Raw genomic sequence first — 25,298 nt, 5'->3', positions numbered from 1 at the left:
TTTTTTCTTTTTTTTTTCTTACTGCAGCAAACCATTCTGCACCTTTTCCACAACATAATTCAAACATTGAGTCTTTGCATTTGTCCTCCTTTTTCAGTTTATACTGGTTTTCTTTACCCCTTGCAGTGTTATGCAGTGTTAACTTCTGTGGCAGTTTAATTTATCTGTGAAGCCTGACTGGCTTGGGAATCTGTGGTCTTTGTGGTGATCCCTAACAGATAGTCTCTGGTTTGGATTCAATGTAATATCTCAGAGTAGGACTCTGTTCCACAGTCTCTTTCAGTTGTGAGGTGTACTTTAGTTGTGGATCTGTTTCCTCAATTGTATACCTCTTCCCAAATGCTTTATTCCTTGAATACCTGGCTCGGGTTGGAGATTGAACAACTGAATTGTTTCCCTCTTTATTGATCAGTGTGTGGTGTCTTGTTGAAGGTTGTTGTGAACTTGTCTGTTTTGTCCTGTTTTAGGAGAACCTAATCTCCAATGTCCACGTCAGAGTGTTTGGCTCTGCAAAGGTTGTCTGCATAGATCTTGGTTTTCCCTTTCTGCTCAGCATCATAGTCCCGTGTCTCCAGGTCACTCTGTGGTGTAGCTATATCTGGAATTTTCCTTTTGAAAAGGAGTTCAGCTGGGCTCTTGCTCGTGGTAGAGTGATCAATGGACCTATAGACTGTCACGTACTTGCCTACCTCCCGCTTCCAGTCCAGCCCCTCAGCTAGTGCAATGCGAATCCGTTTCATGAGGGAGACATTTTGCCGCTTCACCATTTGCCTATGCCCATTGTGGCATAATTTTTCCATGCTGAATCCCATTTTCCTGGCAGAAGTTCTGGAACTGGGATAACATGTACTGTGGGCCACAATCCGATCAGATTATTAATGGTAGACCATGACGACTGAAAATAGTCTCCAGACTATCAATCACCTTTTCTGCGGTAATAGACTGCATGAGATCATATTCATATTATCTGCTATAATAGTCTACAACTACTAATATTGAGTGTCCAGTTGGTAGTGGTAACAATAGGTCAGTGGCAACGTCCTGCCACGGCCCATCAGGTAGCACTGTGGGTCTCCGCGGTTCTGGCACATCTGCTCGTACTACAGTCTGACAACCATGGCATGACTTGACGTGTCTCTCTGCAGCCTTGTCCATGCCCAGCCACCATACTTTACTCCTGAGATGTTGTTTTGTGCCTACAATGCCCAAATGTCCCTCGTGAGCTAAGGATAGAGACCTGGCATAAAGTGCATGTGGCAAAACAATGGGTGTTCCCCTTAGGACTAATTGTCCAATTACACACATTTAATTTGCAATCTGTGCATATGCCTGGCATGTCTCCTAACACCCACTCTGAATAGCATTTCTCACCTCTCTTAGCTCTTCATCTGTAGCTGATGCTTTCTCCACTTCCCTTGTGCTCATTGCATTTGGAGTTGCGTTCACAGCCACAAATCTCACATGCTCCATGTGTGACTTTCACTGTAGTCTTTCCAATTAGACGAGACAGAGGGTCAGCAATGTTGTTTTTCCCTGGTATGTGGACAACACGAAAGTCATACGGTTGTAGTCTCCGCACCCACTGTTCGATGCGAACTCATGGCTTTGAACGAGGACTGTAAATAGCCTCCAACGCCTTATGATCAGTCACTAGATCAAATTCCCTGCCATATACATACGGGTGAAGCATGTCACAAGCCCAAACCAATGCAAGGGCCTCACGCTCAGTTTGTGGATATCTGTGTTCACTCTCTGACAGACTCCTTACCTGTATTAATGGCACCTGATTGAACTTGTTATCAGTATAAAAGACACCTGTCCACAACCTCAAACAGTCACATTCCAAACTCCACTATGGCCAAGACCAAAGAGCTGTCAAAGGACACCAGAAACAAAATTGTAGACCTGCACCAGGCTGGGAAGACTAAATCTGCAATAGGTAAGCAGCTTGGTTTGAAGAAATCAACTGTGGGAGCAATTATTAGGAAATGGAAGACATACAAGACCACTGACAATCTCCCTCGATCTGGGGCTCCACGCAAGATCTCACCCGTGGGGTCAAAATGATCACAAGAACGGTGAGCAAAAGTCCCAGAACCACACGGGGGGACCTAGTGAATGACCTGCAGAGAGCTGGGACCAAAGTAACAAAGCCTACCATCAGTAACACACTACGCCGCCAGGGACTCAAATCCTGCAGTGCCAGATGTGTCCCCCTGCTTAAGCCAGTACATGTCCAGGCCCGTCTGAAGTTTACTAGAGAGCATTTGGATGATCCAGAAGAAGATTGGGAGAATGTCATATGGTCAGATGAAACCAAAATAAAACTTTTTGGTAAAAACTCAACTCGTCGTGTTTGGAGGACAAAGAATGCTGAGTTGCATCCAAAGAACCTACTGTGAAGCAAGGGGTTGAAAAAATCATCATGCTTTGGGGCTGTTTTTCTGCAAAGGTACCAGGACGACTGATCCGTGTAAAGGAAAGTGAATGAATGGGGCCATGTATCGTGAGATTTTGGGTGAAAACCTCCTTCCATCAGCAAGGGCATTGAAGATGAAACGTGGCTGGGTCTTTCAGCATGACAATGATCCCAAACACACCGCCCAGGCAATGAAGGAGTGGCTTCGTAAGAAGCATTTCAAGGTCCTGGAGTGGCCTAGCCAGTCTCCAGATCTCAACCCCATAGAAAATCTTTGGAGGGAGTTGAAAGTCCGTGTTGCCCAGCAACAGCCCCAAAACATCACTGCTCTAAAGGAGATCTGCATGGAGGAATGGGCCAAAATACCAGCAACAGTGTGTGAAAACCTTGTGAAGACTTACAGAAAACGTTTGACCTCTGTCATTGCCAGCAAAGGGTATATAACAAAGTATTGAGAAACTTTTGTTATTGACCAAATACTTATTTTCCACCATAATTTGCAAACAAATTCATTAAATCCTACAATGTGATTTTCTGGATTTTTTTTCTCATTTTGTCTGTCATAGTTGAAGTGTACCTATGATGAAAATTACAGGCCTCTCATCTTTTTAAGTGGGAGAACTTGCACAATTGGTGGCTGACTATATACGTTTTTCCCCACTGCACTTATGTCATGCAATAAAATGCAAATTAATTACTTAAAAACAATACAATGTGACTTTCTGGATTTTTGTTTTAGATTCCGTCTCTCACAGTTGAAGTGTACCTATGATAAAAATTACAGACCTCTACATGCTTTGTAAGTAGAAAACACTGCCGATTTTGCAGGTTATCAAATTCTCCCCACTGAAATTGTATGTGTGGGGTACAGAGATGAGGTAGTCATTCAAAATCATGTTAAACACTTATTGCACACAGAGTGATTCCATACAACTTATTACGTGACTTGTTAACTAAATCTTTACTCTTGAACTTATTTAGGCTTGCCATAACAAAGGGGTTGAATATTTCTTGACTGAAGACATTTCAGCTTTTCATTTTAAATTCATTTGTAAACATTTCTAAAAACATAATTCCACTTTGACATAAGGTGTAGGCCAGTGACACAAATTTTACATTCAGGCTGTAACACAACAAAATGTGGACAATGTCAAGATGTGTGTGAATACTTCCTGATGGTACTGTGACAATAATGCCCTTATTTGCTGTATACTTTGGAAGTAGGCCTATAGGAATTAGGTAAAGGCAGATTCTATAGTAAAAAACAATGGCAAACTTGATATAAAGTACTTGGAGGTGTTGGCAGAATGTTTAAAACTTTTTCAGTTTATGTGCTGTATTTGACATTTACTGAACAAAAAAAAATGCAAAATGTTGTGGACCTGTAAACAGATTCAATAATATTTTGTTTACTTTTTCCCTAAACTAAACACTGCCTGCGGATTCTGAAACATTGTCTTGTATGTCTACTCCAAAAATGAAAAAAGATCAGTAGGCATAGGTAGCCTAAACACTTCAAAGCAAAATATTAACTGTCTGTTCATCTGTTAAATTCTACTGAATAGAGCATCTGAAAGGGAGCGACATTAGAAGGTGTGCGCATCGCATGGTCTAAAGTGTGCAGGAAGCTAAGCACATTCTAAAGTCAAGCAATTTTAAAAAATAAATGCCAACGTTTGCGTGAATACTGGCACTCACACATTTTGGGGTATGTTTTGTACTGACACACGGTTTATAAATTAGGCCCCTGAACAAGTCATCACACTGGAGTTATCATTTATGGTTCTAGCTCAGGGGTGTCAAAAAAACGTTTTCCCCCCGGGTCCACATTTAGTCTGCAACGAGGTCTGGAGGACCATAATGTGTTATTTCGTTTCCTTACAAATTTGCAAATAATTGTCCACTAATTTCCGATGCTCCTTAACTGTCTAGCTTTCATTTTGGGGATTATTAGCGAGCTGGACACAGTCAAACTGTATGCATGTAGGTCCATTATCATTTCTACTGTTTCGATCTGGCTTTCAGCATTTCAAAGTATATCGAGTTTGTCCCCCCCCAAAAATAAAGTATTGTGCTGTCAAACATACCTCATGTTTGACATAGCTAATTAGGGGGGTGGCTTATTCACTGCTATGCTAGCTAGCTAGTTTATATTTTAGTTAGCTAGGTTCCCACGCTTGCCATGCCAGGTGTGCCTAACTGTGGCATGCCTTTTTTTTGTTGCCTAGTGTCATGTGACTAACCCTGCATTTCCAGCTAGCTACTAGGTCAGAGAGGAGGGGGACACCTTGACAAAGGCAATTTTACAGAAAAGGTATTTGTGATACTGCAAGTTGACATCAGGTTGTTGCGGTCCAGGTTTTCACTTCTCAGGGCTACAGATTGGTTCTGTAGTTACCGCTGATCGTTATCATGATAGTAAGACTGCAACAGTTATAAAAGACTCATGTATGATAGATAAGACCACATCATTTTTTGGGTGCAAAAACTTTATTTGACTGCCACGATGCACACTGATTTTAGGATAATCTTTTTCAGATTTGAATTGAATTCAGTGCAATTGAAATACATTCTATTCAGTCATAAAACATACGTTGAAATTGAATTGAATCTGAAAGTCACACTTCAGGATACCAAAGAATATATCCCATTTACTACTTCAATTAAAATTCAGTAATTTTATTGGAATTTGAGGCATTCCTTTCATTCTGAATTGAGCACAACCCTGCTAGAAAGGATGAATATATGCACAATTGTAATGTGTTAAAAAAACAAAGATACACATCAAAACACAAAGCAGCATAGCAACACAAGGGCAAGTAAAAATATATGATGAATTAGTAAAATACAAATGGCAACAGATAAATACTTTTTTTGTATTAGTTAGAAATGAATAACACTCCATGACACTTTTGAACCTCACTGGTCAGTATCTGTAATATCAGAGTGCCTTGATAATTGGCTGAATTTCGCATGGATGGCAGTACTGTTTATATATATATACACCTTTAACTAGGCAAGTCAGTTAAGAACAAATTCTTATTTTCAATGACGGCCTAGGAACTGCCCGTTCAGGGGCAGAATGACAGATTTGTACCTAGTCAGCTTGGGGATTTGAACTTGCAACCTTTCTAGTCCAACGCTCTAACCACTAGGCTACCCTGCCGCCCCATTGGTACAGTATATACTATAGAAGTCTCTGTGATAACATACGGCAAAGTAAAATCAATGCTCTTTTAATAAGGGAGGTTCCTGACTAGACACTGAGTAAAGGATTTGGGTTAAAGTGTACTGTTCACCGGACGTGCTACCTTGTCCCGGACCTGATTTCTCTCTCAATCCGCAAGGACTCATACTATACTTACCATTTTACTTCCTCATTATCCTTCTATTAGTATTAACATACTTACCATTTTACTTCCTCATTATCCTTCTATTAGTATTAACATACTTAACAATTTTCCACAGCAAACATCATTCCATAATATAATGGAATTCGCTGATATCTTCAAATTATTGTTACTTTGCTTACAAGTTATTTGATAATACCAATCTGATACCGTATACTGACAACGCATGCTGGTCCCTATTCACTTCCTGGATCAGGCAAGAGTCTCTTTACCTTGATAATATTAACTCCTTCCTTACTGATATTACTTTAGCAAGATAAATGCATGTAGCTATCGTTCATTAGTACATTAACCTTTAACGTACATAACCTTCATATGATCTTCAAATATCCCTAACAAGTTATTAATGTAAACTTCAAAAGTAACCTTAATAAACGGGTATAACCCTCATCAGTTCTTAAAGTATGCAGGTATAACCTTCAACCTTTTCATAAGTATGTACACATTTTGAGCTTAACTATTAATACTAGGTATAAACTTCAGATGAAACTATATAATACAGACTTTCTCCTGGTTCAATCCAGGATCTGACCTATTGAGCCCTGTCTTTAGTGATAATATTGATATGTAGATATTTAGAGATAGACATTAACAGGTGATAGGACAGGGAAGGCTGCAGCAGTGGTAGGTGGGGGAAGGCATCGGCGTGAGTTAGGCTGTACAGGTGAACTTTAACCCTGTGGTATGACAGATCCATTATTCAGCTTCCTGTTTCAAGTCAAACCTGGGGGAGGGGAGGAGGATTAAATAGTTGATCTCCAATGAGAAGATGCAAACATAATAACAGTGCAAATGTACAAATTTCGGCCAACCGACCTTTACACTCACAATCAATAAGGGCTAAATTAAATCCGGAGCGCGGAAGATCTGCGTAATAGCGTGATTGAGATTTAAAGGTATTTTCTGATTGAGCCGACATATGCAGTGTTTACCGTGACTGCAGTCTCCAAAAACGTGGGAACATTGCCTTTCAATTTCAGATCTTCCCCATTCCGGATTGAATCTAGGCACTAGTCACCCACTTTCTGTTTTATGGCTACTACTCACCATTCTGTGACCCCTGAGGCCAGGTCAATCTGAGCCAGCTCTATCTGCACCTGAAAAAGACAGTTTGGTGTTAATATGTATTAGTATACACCATTCTAAACAAGTGGTAATTACATAATACTGTTATGATTTTGCTTGAGTAGAACAGAAGCATGAATCATCATCTACACCAGGTGAGAAAGGTGCGCATTGCTTGTAAAAAAGTACAGACTCCCATGTTCACTCCAAAGTTACCCAGCTGATAGTACAGTATGATGAGTACAGTATAGCCATAATAGCAGAAGCAGTAATCCAAATCCTGGCTGACCTGTCCAATGAGATCGCTGCTCCTGAAGGAGGCTTTGCTGTTCTTCACTGACACACTCAGATGCCTGCGCCTGGCCTCCTCCACAGACAGCTCAAACTCAAACCTACACAGAGAGACAGGAGGAAAATACTGTTACATTCTGCTGCCACAGGTTCAAATGACTCTGTTGACTGGTGCACACACAATCATTGTGGGGACCTAAAATTGATTTGCATTCAAAATCCTGTTTAACCTAAACATGACCCCTAATCTTAAAATAGCCTTTGTCCTCGTGGGGACCTGAGAAATCCCACGAGAGAGAATCTTCCTTGGTTAATATCCTTGTGGGGACTTCGAGTACCCACGAGGATCATAACTAACACACACACCAGGGTTTCTGTTAGCTGGTAATTGACGGCTTTTGGCAGATAAAATAAATGAAATGCCGATTAATAAAATTGTAGCGGGCTGCATTCTGTTGTGTTACAAAGTTAGATTAAAATGGATTCGTCATTTTTTTTGTCAACGATCTACACAAAAAACAAAAAAGTGGATGAAACATTTTTTACAAACGTTAGAATTGATGAAAAATAAAACACTATATCTTGATTAGATAAATATTCAACCTCCTGAGTCAATACATGTTAGAATCACCATTGGCAGCGATTACAGGGTAATTTTTAAATTTATTTCACCTTTATTTAACCAGGTAGGCAAGTTGAGAACAAGTTCTCATTTACAATTGCGACCTGGCCAAGATAAAGCAAAGCAGTTCGAGACACACAGAGTTATGCTTTGCACATTATTATTTTAAAAATTCTTCAAGCTCTGTCAAGTTGGTTATTGATCATTGCTAGACAGCCATTTTCAAGTCTTGCCATAGAGTTTCAAGAAGATTTAAGTCAAAACTGTAACTAGACCCCTCAGGAACATTCAATGTCATCTTGGTAAGCAACTCCAGGGTATATTTGGCCTTGTTTTAGGTTATTGTCCTGCTGAAAGGTGAATTTGTCTCCCAGTGTCTGTTGGAAAGCAGAGTGAACCAGGTTTTCCTCTAGGATTTTGCCTGTGTTTATCTCTATTCCATTTTGTTTTATCATTCAAAAAATCCCTAGTCCTTGCCAATGGCAAGCGGGGCGGCAGGGTAGCCTAGTGGTTAAATCCCCGAGCTGACAAGGTACAAATCCGTCGTTCTGCACCTGACCAGGCAGTTAACCCACTGTTCCTTCATTGAAAATAATAAATTGTTCTTAACTGACTTTCATAGTTAAATAAAAAAATAAACACCCATAACATGATCCAGCCATGCTTGAAAATATGAAAAGTGGTACTCAGTGATGTTTTGTGTTTGCCCCAAACATACCACTTTTTATTCAGGACATAAACTTAATTTCTTTGCAGGTTACTTTAGTATCTTATTGCAAACAGGATGCATGTTTTTGAATATTTGTATTCTGTACAGGCTTCCTTCTTTTCACTGTCAATTAGGTTAGTATTGTGGAGTAACTACAATGTTTATCCATTCTCAGTTTTTTCCAATCACAGCCATTGTAACTATTTTAAAGTCACCATTGACCTTATTGTGAAATCCCTGAGCGGTTTCCATCCTCTCCGGCAACTTAGTTAGAAAGGATGCAGGTATCCTTGTAGTGACTGAGTGTATTGATACACCATCCAAAGTGTTATCAATAACTTCACAATGCTCAAAGGGATATTCAATGTTTTTTTTATAATCTACCAATAGGTGCCCTTCTTTGCGAGGTATTTGGAAAACCTCCCTTGTCTTTGTGGTTGAATCTGTGTTTGAAAATAACTGCTCAACAGAGGGACCTTACAGATAATTATATGTGTGGGGTACAGAGATGAGGTAGTCATTAAAAAATCATGTTAAACACTTATTGCACAGAGTGAGTCCACGCAATTTATTATATGACTTGTTAAGCACATTTTTACTCCTGAACTTATTTAGGCTTGACATAACAAAGGGGTTGAGTACTTATAGCCTCAAGACATTTCAGCTTTTAATTTTCAATTAATTTCAAAAATTCTACTGACATTATGGGGTATTTTTCATATCTCAATTGGATCAATTTTCAACTCAGGCTGTAACACAATACTTTCTGAAGGCACTGTTCTCAGCACTATTCTCTCACTCCTTGCATGTTGCCTTACATGCGCGCTGCTGATGGGACAGAGAAGCCTTGGGTTACTGTTGATTGCGAAGATGGAGGCCTTTTTCATTGAAATAAAACAAAAGTTAGAGAGTATGCCTATAGTGAAAAGCCTACAAGGGGAACGTCCTCCGTATGGACAAGTTTTCATGTTGTAGTGGATAAAAATGAGAATAACGTTGGTGTGTCCAAATGCAGGCTACTGTGCAATTCACTATGCAGGTAGGATGCAATTTTTAAAACTTTTTTAATTACATTTTTATTATTGTAGGCCTATTTACTATCTAAACCAGTTCTTTAAATATACAAAACATGTTTTGTTTCATTCTGTTGAGACATTTTCATTGGCTAAATTAAGTTTGATCTGTCTTTTTAATTGTGTGCTCTATATTTAGTTTAAGACGGTTATTAATAGGCCTGTTGTAAAATAGATATCATTAGGCACTAGCCTTTCTTGGTAATTGCTGTAATATAAACAGTTCAACATTTTTTAGAAGGTTTAAACCAGTTCGCAAGTGTTTTGCTTCATTCTGTTGAGCCATTTTCTTTGACCAAATTAAGTTCCAACTGTAATGTTTGCCGCAATATAATATCCTGCTCGTATTTTCCCTGTAAACAATTGCTTGACTTACTATTTATTTTACCCTAATAAAGTTTAGAAACGTTTGTTAAGATTTGGTGTGGCTATTAGCCTGTTATACTGCAGACCTATGATATTAAGGCAGTGTGTACTGGCGCTCCAACTGACTTCGACAGTTGATCTTGAGGTGATGAATGTTTTAGGTCTACCAGTGTTACTCCTATAATCTAACAACATAATGTTTATCTTTATAGAACATTTACGAATTAGTGTCTTTCTGTACACCTATATCTGTATAGCAGAAGCCTATCTGGCAAGGATAAAGAAAAGCATGTCGGTGTCGTAGCATGCCACCGGCATATTTATCTCTATATCATACAGCTGAACTGTGAGGTGGACAATTATTGTTTTAGGAAAGTAAAAACGAATAAGGCAATATAGATTGTATATGCTACACATCGAAACACAAGGAATTGTATTTTGGCAATTTGTTATAGGCTGATTTTAAGGACATGTAAATGTGGTTCACTTGGCCCTTGTTTATTTATGGTGCTGGCTGAGAGAGTGGACACCCTGGGATATGCACGCAATGCATATCGATGACCGGTCAATTTCTCAAAAGTCCAATAAATGAAAATCTTCCGTCGCTTGTCGAGCGCCGCATTTTCCTAACGGAAACCCTGACACACACACGCCAATGCTGATAACATCACACACCTTTCGTTATATTCTGGGTTGAGGTCTCTCTTCTTGATGCTTGTCTTCCTCTTGGTGGCCTTGTTTTTGTCGGGCAGCAGCATGAGGGAGACGTAGGTGTCTAGACCGTCTTTACTGGGCGACTCCAGATCCCTATACACAAACACATAACATGTGATCCATGGCCTTAAAAAGTATTGTCAATTGGTAAGGTAAGAGAAAGAGGTACAGTACGAGGATATTTTTGAAAATGTATGATAGGGATATCATTACAGGAAGGGACCCCATCTTTAGTAATGAGTTTAAAGCTATGCTATATGTAAGGGGCAGTAGTTTTTGCTGACCATCATATCACCTAACCAACTCTGGGCTCTTGCTATATGACATGGTGGAGATATGAATGATGCAAACCTGCAGGCGTGGACTGTGATGGTCAGTTTCTTCTTCTTTGAGGCATAGGAGAGAGACAGCTTCACCTGCCCACAGTTTCCTGCAGCACATGGAAGAATTCCATGACCTATCAGGTCCACCATTTTAGATTCCAGAATCTGTTGAAAGATACATTTCGTAAGTAGTCATTTCAACAAAAACAATTGAGGATATAGAAGTGTGTGTCTGTGTGTAACCTTGAGTTCAGCCCTCAGTAGAATCTGACTGTCAGGTGAGGCTCCATCCAAACTCAGCCACTGATCCAGGACCAGATCTGGTTGTGACAGCAGCTCTCTGACTGGTACCACCAGAGAGCCCATCGCCTGATCCCAAGCACTAGAGAGCTGCATGTAGAGAGATGTGTCATTGACAATAGACATACTTTAGTTTCTCAATCTGTAATATGCTGCAGTGTTAATTTTGGCAGATATGATATGCTCACATTGTAGTCATTTCATCCTTTGTTAGTTTCAGTTATCAGTCAACTAAAACTGGAAAATGTTTGTCTCGTTTTAGACACAGCTATTTTAGTCACAATAGTCAGTGCATTTTTTTCCTATTACATAATGAATATTTAGCCTACCACTAACTTCCATCATGTGCACATTCAGATAGCCTTGTACAACTAGGCCTACTATCCCCATGTTTTAAGAAATGTTAGCAAATTTATTGAAAATGAAATACATAAGTATTCACACGCCTTTGCAATGACACTCCAAATTGAGCTCAGTTCAAATCAAATCAAATTTTATTTGTCACATACACATGGTTAGCAGATGTTAATGCGAGTGTAGCGAAATGCTTGTGCTTCTAGTTCCGACAATGCAGTAATAACCAACAAGTAATCTAGCTAACAATTCAAAAACTATTACCTTATAGACACAAGTGTAAGGGGATAAAGAATATGTACATAAAGATATATGAATGAGTGATGGTACAGAGCGGCATAGGCAAGATACAGTAGATGGTATTGAGTGCAGTATATACAGTGCCTTGCGAAAGTATTCGGCCCCCTTGAACTTTGCGACCTTTTGCCACATTTCAGGCTTCAAACATACAGTTTTATATCTTTATTTTTTTGTGAAGAATCAACAACAAGTGGGACACAATCATGAAGTGGAACGACATTTATTGGATATTTCAAACTTTTTTAACAGATCAAAAACTGAAAAATTGGGCGTGCAAAATTATTCAGCCCCTTTACTTTCAGTGCAGCAAACTCTCTCCAGAAGTTCAGTGAGGATCTCTGAATGATCCAATGTTGACCTAAATGACTAATGATGATAAATACAATCCACCTGTGTGTAATCAAGTCTCCGTATAAATGCACCTGCACTGTGATAGTCTCAGAGGTCCGTTAAAAGCGCAGAGAGCATCATGAAGAACAAGGAACACACCAGGCAGGTTCGAGATACTGTTGTGAAGAAGTTTAAAGCCGGATTTGGATACAAAAAGATTTCCCAAGCTTTAAACATCCCAAGGAGCACTGTGCAAGCGATAATATTGAAATGGAAGGAGTATCAGACCACTGCAAATCTACCAAGACCTGGCCGTCCATCTAAACTTTCAGCTCATACAAGGAGAAGACTGATCAGAGATGCAGCCAAGAGGCCCATGATCACTCTGGATGAACTGCAGAGATCTACAGCTGAGGTGGGAGACTCTGTCCATAGGACAACAATCAGTCGTATATTGCACAAATCTGGCCTTTATGGAAGAGTGGCAAGAAGAAAGCCATTTCTTAAAGATATCCATAAAAAGTGTTGTTTAAAGTTTGCCACAAGCCACCTGGGAGACACACCAAACATGTGGAAGAAGGTGCTCTGGTCAGATGAAACCAAAATTGAACTTTTTGGCAACAATGCAAAACGTTATGTTTGGCGTAAAAGCAACACAGCTGAACACACCATCCCCACTGTCAAACATGGTGGTGGCAGCATCATGGTTTGGGCCTGCTTTTCTTCAGCAGGGACAGGGAAGATGGTTAAAATTGATGGGAAGATGGAAGGAGCCAAATACAGGACCATTCTGGAAGAAAACCTGATGGAGTCTGCAAAAGACCTGAGACTGGGACAGAGATTTGTCTTCCAACAAGACAATGATCCAAAACATAAAGCAAAATCTACAATGGAATGGTTCAAAAATAAACATATCCAGGTGTTAGAATGGCCAAGTCAAAGTCCAGACCTGAATCCAATCGAGAATCTGTGGAAAGAACTGAAAACTGCTGTTCACAAATGCTCTCTATCCAACCTCACTGAGCTCGAGCTGTTTTGCAAGGAGGAATGGGAAAAAATGTCAGTCTCTCGATGTGCAAAACTGATAGAGACATACCCCAAGCGACTTACAGCTGTAATCGCAGCAAAAGGTGGCGCTACAAAGTATTAACTTAAGGGGGCTGAATAATTTTGCACGCCCAATTTTTCAGTTTTTGATTTGTTAAAAAAGTTTGAAATATCCAATAAATGTCGTTCCACTTCATGATTGTGTCCCACTTGTTGTTGTTTCTTCACAAAAAAATACAGTTTTATATTTAAGGGGGCTGAATAATTTTGCACGCCCAATTTTTCAGTTTTTGATTTGTTAAAAAAGTTTGAAATATCCAATAAATGTCGTTCCACTTCATGATTGTGTCCCACTTGTTGTTGTTTCTTCACAAAAAAATACAGTTTTATATCTTTATGTTTGAAGCCTGAAATGTGGCAAAAGGTCGCAAAGTTCAAGGGGGCCGAATACTTTCGCAAGGCACTGTACATATGAGATGAGTATGTAAACAAAGTGGCATAGTTAAAGTGGCTAGTGATACATGTATTACATAAAGATGCAGTAGATGATATAGAGTACAGTATATACATATGAGATGAATAATGTAGGGTATGTAAACATATTAGGTAGCATTGTTTAAAGTGGCTAGTGATATATTTTACATTTCCCATCAATTCCCATTATTAAAGTGGCTGGAGTTGAGTCAGTGTGTTGGCAGCAGCCACTCAATGTTAGTGGTGGCTGTTTAACAGTCTGATGGCCTTGAGATAGAAGCTGTTTTTCAGTCTCTCGGTCCCAGCTTTGATGCACCTGTACTGACCTCGCCTTCTGGATGATAGCGGGATGAACAGGCAGTGGCTCGGGTGGTTGTTGTCCTTGATGATCTTTATGGCCTTCCTGTGACATCGGGTGGTGTAGGTGTCCTGGAGGGCAGGTAGTTTGCCCCCGGTGATGCGTTGTGCAGACCTCACTACCCTCTGGAGAGCCTTACGGTTGTGGGCGGAGCAGTTGCCGTACCAGGCGGTGATACAGCCCGACAGGATGCTCTCGATTGTGCATCTGTAGAAGTTTGTGAGTGCTTTTGGTGACAAGCCGAATTTCTTCAGCCTCCTGAGGTTGAAGAGGCGCTGCTGCGCCTTCTTCACGATGCTGTCTGTGTGGGTGGACCAATTCAGTTTGTCTGTGATGTGTACGCCGAGGAACTTAAAACTTACTACCCTCTCCACTACTATTCAATCGATGTGGATAGGGGGGTGTTCCCTCTGCTGTTTCCTGAAGTCCACAATCATCTCCTTAGTTTTGTTGACGTTGAGTGTGAGGTTATTTTCCTGACACCACACTCCAGTTGCATCCATCATTGGGTAATGGAAAAAATATGGAACTACCCAGACTCTGCCTATGACTAGAGCTGTCCGTTTGACCAAACTGAGCAACTGGGCAAGGGAGGTGACCAAGAACCCAATGACCACTCTGAAACTACAGAATTCCATGGCTGAGATGGGAGAACCTGCCAGAAGGACAAGTCTCAACAGCATTTCACCAATCTGAGCTTTATGGGAGTGTGGCCAGAAGGAAACCACTCCTGAGAAAAAGGCACATGACAGACTCTGAGCTATGGCAAAATACTATGTGGTCGAATGAGACACAAATCTGACTCCTAATATTATTTTTCCCATAGGACCGCGCAACTGAAAGATGTCAATTATGCCAATGAAAGGAAACTTGACTTGTAACTAACCAACTATACGGAATAAAACATGGAAAGTGTTGGTCCTATATTTCATGAGCTGAAATAAAAGATCCCAACAGTTTTCCATTCACACAAAAACCTTATTTCTCTCAAATGTGTGTACATCACTGTTAGTGAGCATTTATCCTTTGCCAAGATAATCCATCCACCAGACAGATGTGGCATATCAAGAAGCTGATTCAACAGCACGATCATTACACAGGTGCACCTTGTGCTGGGGACAATAAAAGTCCCCTCTAAAATGTGCAGTTTTGTCACACAACACAATGCCACAGATCTCAAGTTTTGAGGGAGCATGCAATTGTCATGCTGACAGCAGGATTGTCCACCTGAGCTGTTGCCAGAGAATGTAATGTTTACTCTCTCTCTTACTCTCTCTCGTGTTGCGGTCCGAATGTCATGTCAAATAAAATGTCAGTCTCACGTGTAATTTTGATCGTCAACAAAAATTAAGAGTAATTTGTAATAGTTTTCCAGGGCATCTCGGCTTGTTATCGTCAAACTCAGCAAAAAAATTAAACGGCCCTTTTTCAGTCTTTCAAAGATAATTCGTAAAAATCCAAATGATTTAACAGATCTTCATTGTAAAGGGTTTAAACACTGTTTCCCATGCTTGTTCAATGAACCATAAACAATTAATGAACATGCACCTGTGGAACGGTTGTTAAGACACTAACAGCTTACAGACGGTAGGCAATTAAGGTCACAGTTATGAAAACTTAGCACACTAAAGAGGCCTTTCTACTGACTCTGAAAAACACAAAAATAAATATGCCCAGGGTCCCTGCTCATCTGTGTGAACGTGCCTTAGGCATGCTGCAAGGACGCATGAGGACTGCAGATGTGGCCAGGGCAATGAATTGCAATGTACGTACTATGAGACGCCTAAGACAGCGCTACAGGGAGACAGGACGGACAGCTGATCGTCCTCGCAGTGGCAGACCACGTGTAACAACACCTGCACAGGATCGGTACATCCGAACATCACACCTGCGGGACAGGTACAGGATGGCAACAACTGCCCGGGTTACACCAGGAATGCACAATCCCTCCATCAGTCCTCACACTGTCCACTATAGGCTGAGAGAGGCTGGACTGAAGGCTTGTAGGCCTGTTGTAAGGCAGGTCCTCACTAGACATCAACGGCAACAACGTCGCCTATGGGCACAAACCCACCGTCGCTGGACCAGACAGGACTGGCAAAAAGTGCTCTTCACTGACAAGTCGTGGTTTTGTCTCACCAGGGGTGATGGTCGGATTCGCGTTTATCATCGAAGGAATGAGCGTTACACCGAGGCCTGTACTCTGGAGCGGGATCGATTTGGAGGTGGAGGGTCCGTCATCGTCTGGGGCAGTGTGTCACAGCATCATCGGACTGAGCTTGTTGTCATTGCAGGCAATCTCAATGCTGTGCGTTACAGAGAAGACATCCTCCTCCCTCATGTGGTACCCTTCCTGCAGGCTCATCCTGACATGACCCTCCATCATGACAAGCCACCAGCCATACTGCTCGTTCTGAGAGTTCCTGCAAGACAGGAATATCAGTGTTCTACCATGGCCAGCGAAGAGCCCGGATCTCAATCCCATTCAGCACGTCTGGGACCTGTTGGATCGAAGGGTGAGGGCTAGGGCCATTTCCCCCCAAAATGTCCAGAAACTTGCAGGTGCCTTGGTGGAAGAGTGGGGTAACATCTCACAGAAAGAACTGGCAAATCTGGTGTAGTCCATGAGGAGGAGATGCACTGCAGTACTTAATGCAGCTGGTGGCCACACCAGATACTGTCTGTTACTTTTTATTTTGACCCCCCCCCCCCTATTCCATTTCTGTTAGTCACATTTCTGTGGAACTTGTTCAGTTTGTCTCAGTTGTTGAATCTTGTTATGTTCATACAAATATTTACACATGTTAAGTTTCCTGAAAATAAACACAGTTGACAGTGAGAGGACGTTTCTTTTTTTGCTGAGTTTAGTTTTAGTCAGGAAAAATAGGTTGTTTTTCGTCATAGTTATTGTTGACAAAATTAACACTGATGTGCTGACTTGAACAACACTTCCACATGGGTGGACAATAAAGAAATCGTATTGTGTGTTAAATCAGTAATAAAACAGGAGGCAAAGTGCTTGCAATCACAAATAAACAACCTCTCACCTTCACTATGAGCATCTCTTCTTTGGGATCACGAACCAGAAAGTAGAAAGCCTCATCCCACTGGGGGGAGTTGGTGCGATCACACACCTTCAGAGAGATCGAGGAGATAGGGAAAAAGAGATGTTATTTGGTCAATCTAAGACAAATTACAAGCATGATCTTGTAAGATGAGAACCTCACCTTTGTTCTGTAGGTGGTCTCCACCAGAACAAGCTCAGCTCCAGCCTTTGGCTCCTTCCCACTCTTCTTCATCTACAAACACATGTCACTATGGGTAACTCAGTGACATAATATGATACCATCAAATCTTGATCATAAGACAATTAAAGCCGCAATATGTAACTTTTTAGAGATGTGAGTTATATGGTTGTCATTGTCATTGAAAGCAAGTCTAAGAAGCAGTAGATCTGTTCTATGCACTATTTCTATACTTCCCGAACATAAGTTTCAGTCACCAGATTCAGACAACTGAAAATATATTTCACAGCCATTTAGATGGTTCATTGATTCTCTACACTATACATTGCTTGTTTAGTCACAAACTGAAATTAGTCTAATTCTTTGAATTTTAGCAACCAGGATTTGCCAGAGCGATTTCTGCATATTGCATCAATAACACTGAGGTCATATCTCACCAATGAAATAAACTACACAACACAAGAGAACAAGTGTGCACAGACTTACAACTACCAAAGGAAACAACTACTTGAATCATCGCATCACAAACATCAGACAACAGTAGGCTATAAAGATCATGACAACATCAGAGGTGAAAGGTGACTCACAGGCAGTGAGTGGGCTCTGTCCATGTAGACGAAGAGCAGAGCAGCAGAGGGAACAGCCTTGTTCTGGTAGGACTGGAGAGACTGTAGCTGCAGCACCTGGAGCATGGGGAGCCAGGAGTTAAAATGACACATCTTTCAACCTAATGCTGTGCTATTTAATTGTTAAGTGGGGTGGGGGTCCCTAATAAGTACAAAAGCCTCATATAAGTTATGTAATATGAGTCAACTGCATTCTGGATGCAGGAAGACTTCCTTATGTAAACAGTATGAATATGTCATAGGATGATTGTATGAGAGAGAGTAATAGGGGGAGGCAAGAGAGGGTTAAATCAAACTCAGTGAAAGAAAAGATAACAGGGAAAGCGAGAGACGGGGAGACAGAAGAAACTGAAACAGGAAGAACTGACCTGATCCAGTCTGTCTGGTTGTGATACTGTTGGTACCCACTCCAGTACCAGGTGAAGGCGACCCGACTTCACATCATTCAGAGTGTACCACTGGAACACAGAAATATACCCAATAGGCTGTTAACAAATGAGGCACAATAAAATAAAGATGGAAAATAAAGCAAAGCTGTGACAACAGTAATGACCTCACATGGAAGTCAGGCTAGAAAGAGAAGTAAATATCTCAATACACTGACTCACCTGGTCTGTGTACTGGGAACTGATGACATCACTCAGCCTCATCATAAACCTGCACACACACACACACACAAAGCAGATGCTTTGGCAACTCTCCAAAAAGGTATTGTATTCTTTTGACCATTTATATATTTGATATGTGAAAGTAGAAAAGTAGAACGATGTCCTACATTTCAACCATTTCATCCACCATGACACCAAAGTGCATGAAACTGTAACTCTTTTATTGTGTGCATCCCAAATAGCACCCTATTCCATATTTAGTGCACCAATTTTGACTAGGGACCATAGGATTCTGGTCAAAAGTTGTGCATTATATAGGGAATAAGGTGCCCTTGGGGACATAGTCCTAAACTATCAATAGCAGGTTACTGATTAAATGGTGTATAGTTGGGCCAGTCACAACACACCTTCCCAGGAAGTCATCTGCATCCATGTCTTTATCATACAGCTCTACCTGGACCTCCTGACCAGCCTGGGGGTTCAGCACCGTCTGGGGAAACACACATATGTAAGGGAAGATCAATAACAACAAAACTACACACACTTCTAGATGTCTCAGATATATTTTTACATGAGAGAAGCCCTCCTAATACAGTAATTGTAAAAAAGATCAAAAGTCTGTCCTAACACGCATTGCTTTTACTTTCTTCAGTACAGCACAATCCCTTTTACCGCTCATCTAAATGGGCACACAGTTCAACAGCCGACAGAGATTAATTGAATAAACTACAAGTCCCTCCATACCTCAAACATCTCGTTCCAGGTGGGGTTGAGGTTCTCCTTGATCACACGACTCTTAAACTTGACCACTCCGATGTTGATCTTGACATAGGGGTCACTCTTGCCCTTCTTCAGGCCCCCCATTAGCTTATCCATGGCAACCAGATCCTGGGCCTCCAGTACATGGATTCTCAGCACCCCCTACAGGACAAACAGAACTGCAGTGGAACACTATAACCTTTTTGAAGGCATCCTAGCATTCTCAAAATACAAACAATATAAGGTCTTGAGATATTTATTTTTCAATTTGAACTTTTGTTCTTGGTAGTATAAATCATTTTTATAGTCCCTTCAGTAAAGCACCCACCTCAGTGCCAAAACTTGGGTGAGGGGTAGTGTGAGGAGGGCGTGTTTCAGGGATGACATCAGGCATGACCTCAGCTTCCTCAGGTACAGACACAGAAGGAAGGCTAGACACTGTAGCTCTGGCAATGTCCTCTGTAACAGATCTGAATATTCATAAAGGAACACACACACACACACACACAGCATGTTGATAGCTGCTTCCCACACTGAAGATTATCAATGCAAAGTCAGTGTACATGCAAAGCTCTGTGGATCTGTTGTTGAATGGAGCTCACCCTGCCGTTGGTCCCTGCCAGGGTTGGAGCTCCTCAGTGTCTGCTGTGACTGACAGTTGGGTGATAGGTTCCTCAGTTTCTTCTGGCTCCTCTATCTGTTGGTCAAAAACACATTCCAATGCTTACACCTGCAGTCAATCCTTTTCCCCTGCCATGCAATTCCTATCAAAACCAATTATAACATGTCTTATGAATACATAAATTATTGTTTTTTGTTGTTGTTATTTAGCAGATGCTCTTATCCAGAGCGACTTACAAGAGCAATTAGGGTTAAGTGCCTTGCTTAAGGGCACATCAACAAATATTTCACCTAGTCATTTCAGGGGTTCGAACCAGCGACCTATCGGTTACTGACCCAACGCTCTTAACTGCTAGGTTACCTGCCGCTAGGCTAACTGTTAAAACAGAAATAAAATCTTGCATAATTTGGTAATCAGCGTGATTAACTACTGGGTCTATATGTGTTAGAAATGGAGTGATCTGGCAGTTTTCTAAGTCCACACCCTTACAAAAGGAAACTGTCAGCCAAGGCACCCCCCACCCCCCTTCCAATTCCATGTGGGCAAACGCATGAAGCACACGAAGTAAAGCTGTTTAAGCACTGTCTTCGCCAAATCCTGATATGTCCAAATAACCAGTGACAAAAACCCAAAGACTGGAACTACTGCTGCTCGTTATCTCACATATACCATTATGGCTAAACTGATTTTTCAGTCTACATGCAGAATCTGCCCACGAGGGATTACGCATACAGAGACACCCATACACTGTTTCCCACCTCAGTATCAAAGCTGGGGTCAGGGGTGGTGTGTGGTGGGAGTGTCTCAGGAGGGCTGGGGTCTTCTTTGGGGACCTCAAAGACCACCTCTGCTTCCTCAGTTTCAGAGATAGAGGGTTGGCTGGAGACTGCAACAGATCTGAAAACACACAGAGAGACATATACTTAAGGGTTTTATCATTTGCATACAATTTGCAATAAATGTATAACTGCAATTGAACTATTTTAATATTGGGAAGGGCCAAAAACTCACTCCTCAGAGGGCACCTCACTGTGTTGCTTCTCCCCAATTGTTGCAGTAACTGGCTGCTCAATGGTAATTTGTTCCTTCTCCTCACTGTAACTCCCACTCATAATAATTTCTGGACCTGAGACAGAGCCTTGTGGTACCCCAACACCCTCAGTCATCTTCGAGTTCAGGATCTGTGAACAAAAACATGGAGAGTGCAGTTAAAGTACATAATGCGGCGCTTTGTATAGGCTGTGCACATTTTGTCCCACACTCCAAAACGTTGATTGTTGGTACATGTTTGTGAATGTGTCTCACCTTAAGCTCAGCCCTCAGTAGAATCTGACTGTCAGGTGAGGCTCCATCCAGACTCAGCCACTGATCCAGGACCAGATCTGGTTCTGACAGCAGCTCTCTGACTGGTACCACCAGAGAACCCATCGCCTGATCCCAAGCACTGGAGAGCTAGAGAAAGATAAATAAAGAGGGAATTACACTGAACATAAACATAAAGGCAACATGTAAAGTGTTGGTTCCATGTTTCAAGAGCTGAAATAAAAGAGCCCCGAAAATGTCCATACGCACAAAAAGCTTACTTCTCTCAAATTTTGTGTACAAATTGGTTTATATCCCTGTTGGGAGATTTGTGTGGATGTTTAGTGACTCCATCCTGAAGCAGACTGAACTCTCACCTTCACTATGAAAATCTCCTCTCTGGGGTCTCGAACCAGGAAGTAGAAAGCCTCTTCCCATTGGGGGGAGTTGGTACGATCACATACCTTCAGAGAGACAGAGAAGTTGACTTTCACGGCAGATCCAATAACAAGTCATGCATTTCAGCTCTAAGGATACTGCCTCACCTTGGTTCTATATGTTGTCTCTCCCAGAACAAGCTCAGCTCCAGCCTTTGGCTCCTTCCCACTCTTCTTCAACTAGGAGCACACAGAGACCACACGATACAACAGTCAAAATCATACTGATTGTGAGCAACTAGACAAAATAAACCATCAACATCTGTGCATACATCTGTGCATAACCCATATCACAGCTGCAAAACTAGACAACAATGCATAGCCAGAGTTCAAATGTTCAAAGTGGCAGTGTGTGAGGTGAAGTGGTGAAAGGTCAGAGGTGACTCACAGGCAGTGAGTGGGCTCTGTCCATGTATACGAAAAGCAGAGCAGCAGAGGGAACAGCCTTGTTCTGGTAGGACTGGAGAGACTGCAGCTGCAGCACCTGGAACATGGGGAGAAAATAGTTAATTTGAAACAACATCTTGCAATAATAATGTTGTGCTCTGTTATGGGCGTCAGGTAGCCTAGCGGTTAAGATCATTGGGCCAGTAACCGAAAGGTCTCTGGTTCAAAGTCACTCTGGATAAATGACTAACACGGAAAATGAGTCTTTTGCATAAAGAGTTCTAGGAATACGTCATTGTATGATAGGGAGGGAGGAGAGAAATTGTTGAACTAAACGCATAGTGAAAGAAAATGAGATTGAGAAATGAGAGACGAAGAAACTGAAAAAAGGAGGAGTGGAACTAACCTTATTCAGTCTGTCTGGTTGTGATACTGTTGGTACCCACTCCAGTACCAGGTGAAGACGACCTGACTTCACATCATTCAGAGTGTACCACTGGAACACATAAATATACCCAATAGCCTGTTTACACATGTAGCACAATAAAATAAAGGGGGGAAATAAAGCTAAGCTTAGCCTCTCAATCAAAAGCTATATTGAAGCAACATGATGGCCTTGACCTGATATTAGGCCTGCAAGTAATAAAAGGGAGTTTGACCTGACATTAGGCCTGCAAGTAATAAAAGGGAGTTTGACCTGACATTAGGCCTGCAAGTAATAAAAGTAAGGGAACACCCCCCTGAAATGGACAAAAATGAATGGGAAGTCATTGGCACTGGACAAACCATGTACACGGTGTCCAATACCACTCAATTTGGCGTCGTTTCGTTCAAAGTTGATTGCAAATGCCATATGGCCAGGTGTAACACTTTAAAAATCCAACAGGTGGCGAGTGCTCTCCACTGTGGTTTTTCATTTTGCAAATGTAACACAAGTCAACATCCAAAAGTAAAATTTTGAAAAAGTGAGAAAAAAAATCAAAAACTTATCACCCCATTAAAAAAGTGCTTTCTGGCCTGTTTTTCGAAATGCTTTCGATTTTTTTTGTCACTTACACACTTATAAGAACTGTATCAAAATACTTTAGTCATATATATATATGTTTTTACTTGTGCATAAGGAATATGTTTTGTTCATTTGCAATATGATTTCATAGGAAGTCAAAAGTCAAAAATAGCAAAAATTGTGAAAACTTCACACCCTTAAAAAAAGTGTTTTCAGGACCGTTTTTCGAAATTCTTTCGATTTTTGTGTCAATTACACACTTATAAGAACTGTATCAACATACTTTAGTCGTATTTTATTAGCATCATTTTTTTTGTTTGTTTTTACTTGTGCATAAGGCATATGTTTTGTCCATTTGCAATATGATTTCATAGGAAGTCAAGTTGAAAATGTGAACTTTTTTTCCAAAAATTATCACCCCCTTAAAAAAGTGCTTTCTGGATCGTTTTTCGAAAATCTTTCAATTTTTTGTCAATTAATCATGTGTAAGAACTGTAGAATATACAGAATATATAGCTTGAACAAAGGTAACTATTGCAGGCACTGTCTGTCTCTACGCACCCCAATACGTCCTTCCTTCCAAGCTGCGTGTGTGTGTTATTTAGTTTTTCTTTGGAATTTTATGGGAGAAATGACTGATTTACAGTTCATGGGGGTTGCGTAATCACATACAGACACCATCTTGTTCGGGGCCAACTGCCCATTATGCCAAACCTATGCTCACCAAGTTTCGGCTTCAAAATATTTTCCGTTTAGGAGATAAGGCCACTTCGTGATTCGTGATGTTTTGTACATTTGCAATATGATTGCATTCGCCCTCTTGTGGGATTTACCGGGACAGCGGAAAAATGACCAAAATTTGATTATTTTATAAAACGGAAACCGAATGTCCGAGAGAGTTCGTTTGATGACTTCCCGGAAGATCCCGGCCCGACGCAAATTCCCAGCCCGACGCAAATTTTACAAACGTTTTCGGACGTCTAGTAAGGGACCGTACATTTGCAATGTGGTCGGTCTCACTAACCATATGGCGAATGTCAAAATGTTCCCTTAAGGTATGGGAGTGCCCCATGGAAGTCAGGCTAGAAAGAGAAGTAAATATCTCAATACACTGACTCACCTGGTCTGTGTACTGGGAACTGATGACATCACTCAGCCTCATCATAAACCTACAAAAACACACACACACACACACACACACACACACACACACACACACACACACACACACACACACACACACAAAACAGATGCTTTGGCAACATTTCAAAAAGGAATTGCATTCTTGTGAACATTTTATAGATATATATCTTTGATATGTGAAAGTAGAAAAGTAGAACCATGTCTTATATTTCAAACATTTCAACCACCATGAGACCAAAGTGCATGAAAATGTAAGTCTTATTTTGTGTGCGTCCCAAACATCACCTTATTCCCTATTTAGTGCACTACTTTTGACCAGGGCCCATATAACTCATTTACTGACAATGTTGATACCTTCTGGAAACAAAGCTTGCATTACAAGGAGGATAGGATACACCCAAATAATTTGAAGCACTGGATCCTTTCACAGCATTATAAGGCTGTGTTGAGACAGTGACTTATCAATGACCCAAGCCCAGCTCATTTAATCTCTACCATTGTGTCGCTGAGTTGTCATAATGCTTCAGCAAATGTATATTATCCCATGGGCGTTGGAAGATACAATGTAAGTAACCTAATTTATGTCCTCTTACTGCCCTGAATGCCTCTGTTGATCCTACAGCTATTGTATGCAGTAATCATATGCCTATGAACTAGAGTAATACTGTACTGTTAGCACTGAGGCTGTGCTAGTAGGAAGACCTCTGTGTGCAGCTCACCCTGCACTAATACAAATAACCCAAGCATGTCTACCTCTGCTAAGCATCCCAGAAAAGTGCTAAAAGTAGCCCACGTTAACACATGTAGCTTAAGAAACAAGGTTCATGAAATCAATAATTTGCTAGTAACAAATGACATTCATATTGACAATCTCTGAAACTCATTTAGATAATACCTTTTATGATACAGTGGTAGCAATACATGGTTATAACATCTACAGAAAAGATAGAAATGCCAAAGATGGAGGTGTGGCTGTTTATATTCAGAACCACATTCATGTAAAGCTTA

General features: G+C 40.9%; 1 protein-coding gene across 2 annotated transcripts in view; it reads right to left on the bottom strand.

The window, feature by feature from the left end:
• Window positions 1–5,082: 5,082 nt before the first annotated feature.
• LOC110528191 overlaps window positions 5,083–25,298 on the bottom strand; it is a 96,372-nt gene continuing 76,156 nt past the window's right edge. For both annotated transcript variants that reach the window (XM_036983734.1, XM_036983733.1), the window contains 23 exons: window positions 24,268–24,316; window positions 22,548–22,637; window positions 22,143–22,238; window positions 21,863–21,934; window positions 21,695–21,781; window positions 21,321–21,467; window positions 21,027–21,196; window positions 20,774–20,912; window positions 19,996–20,090; window positions 19,722–19,863; window positions 19,379–19,555; window positions 19,042–19,124; window positions 18,635–18,683; window positions 18,395–18,484; window positions 17,988–18,083; window positions 17,383–17,454; window positions 17,203–17,289; window positions 11,236–11,382; window positions 11,021–11,157; window positions 10,631–10,762; window positions 7,184–7,286; window positions 6,877–6,926; window positions 5,083–6,553 (listed from right to left, as the gene is read on the bottom strand). In XM_036983734.1, coding sequence (XP_036839629.1) covers window positions 6,526–6,553; window positions 6,877–6,926; window positions 7,184–7,286; window positions 10,631–10,762; window positions 11,021–11,157; window positions 11,236–11,382; window positions 17,203–17,289; window positions 17,383–17,454; window positions 17,988–18,083; window positions 18,395–18,484; window positions 18,635–18,683; window positions 19,042–19,124; window positions 19,379–19,555; window positions 19,722–19,863; window positions 19,996–20,090; window positions 20,774–20,912; window positions 21,027–21,196; window positions 21,321–21,467; window positions 21,695–21,781; window positions 21,863–21,934; window positions 22,143–22,238; window positions 22,548–22,637; window positions 24,268–24,316 — 2,338 coding nt within the window. In that variant the 3' untranslated portion in view covers window positions 5,083–6,525. The remainder of the gene's footprint in view (window positions 6,554–6,876; window positions 6,927–7,183; window positions 7,287–10,630; window positions 10,763–11,020; window positions 11,158–11,235; window positions 11,383–17,202; window positions 17,290–17,382; window positions 17,455–17,987; window positions 18,084–18,394; window positions 18,485–18,634; window positions 18,684–19,041; window positions 19,125–19,378; window positions 19,556–19,721; window positions 19,864–19,995; window positions 20,091–20,773; window positions 20,913–21,026; window positions 21,197–21,320; window positions 21,468–21,694; window positions 21,782–21,862; window positions 21,935–22,142; window positions 22,239–22,547; window positions 22,638–24,267; window positions 24,317–25,298) is intronic.

Source organism: Oncorhynchus mykiss, chromosome 7 (assembly GCF_013265735.2).
Source record: "Oncorhynchus mykiss isolate Arlee chromosome 7, USDA_OmykA_1.1, whole genome shotgun sequence".
NCBI classification, from domain to species: domain Eukaryota; kingdom Metazoa; phylum Chordata; class Actinopteri; order Salmoniformes; family Salmonidae; genus Oncorhynchus; species Oncorhynchus mykiss.
Note: the sequence above shows the minus strand (reverse complement) of the source record. Positions and strands in the feature narration are given on the sequence as shown.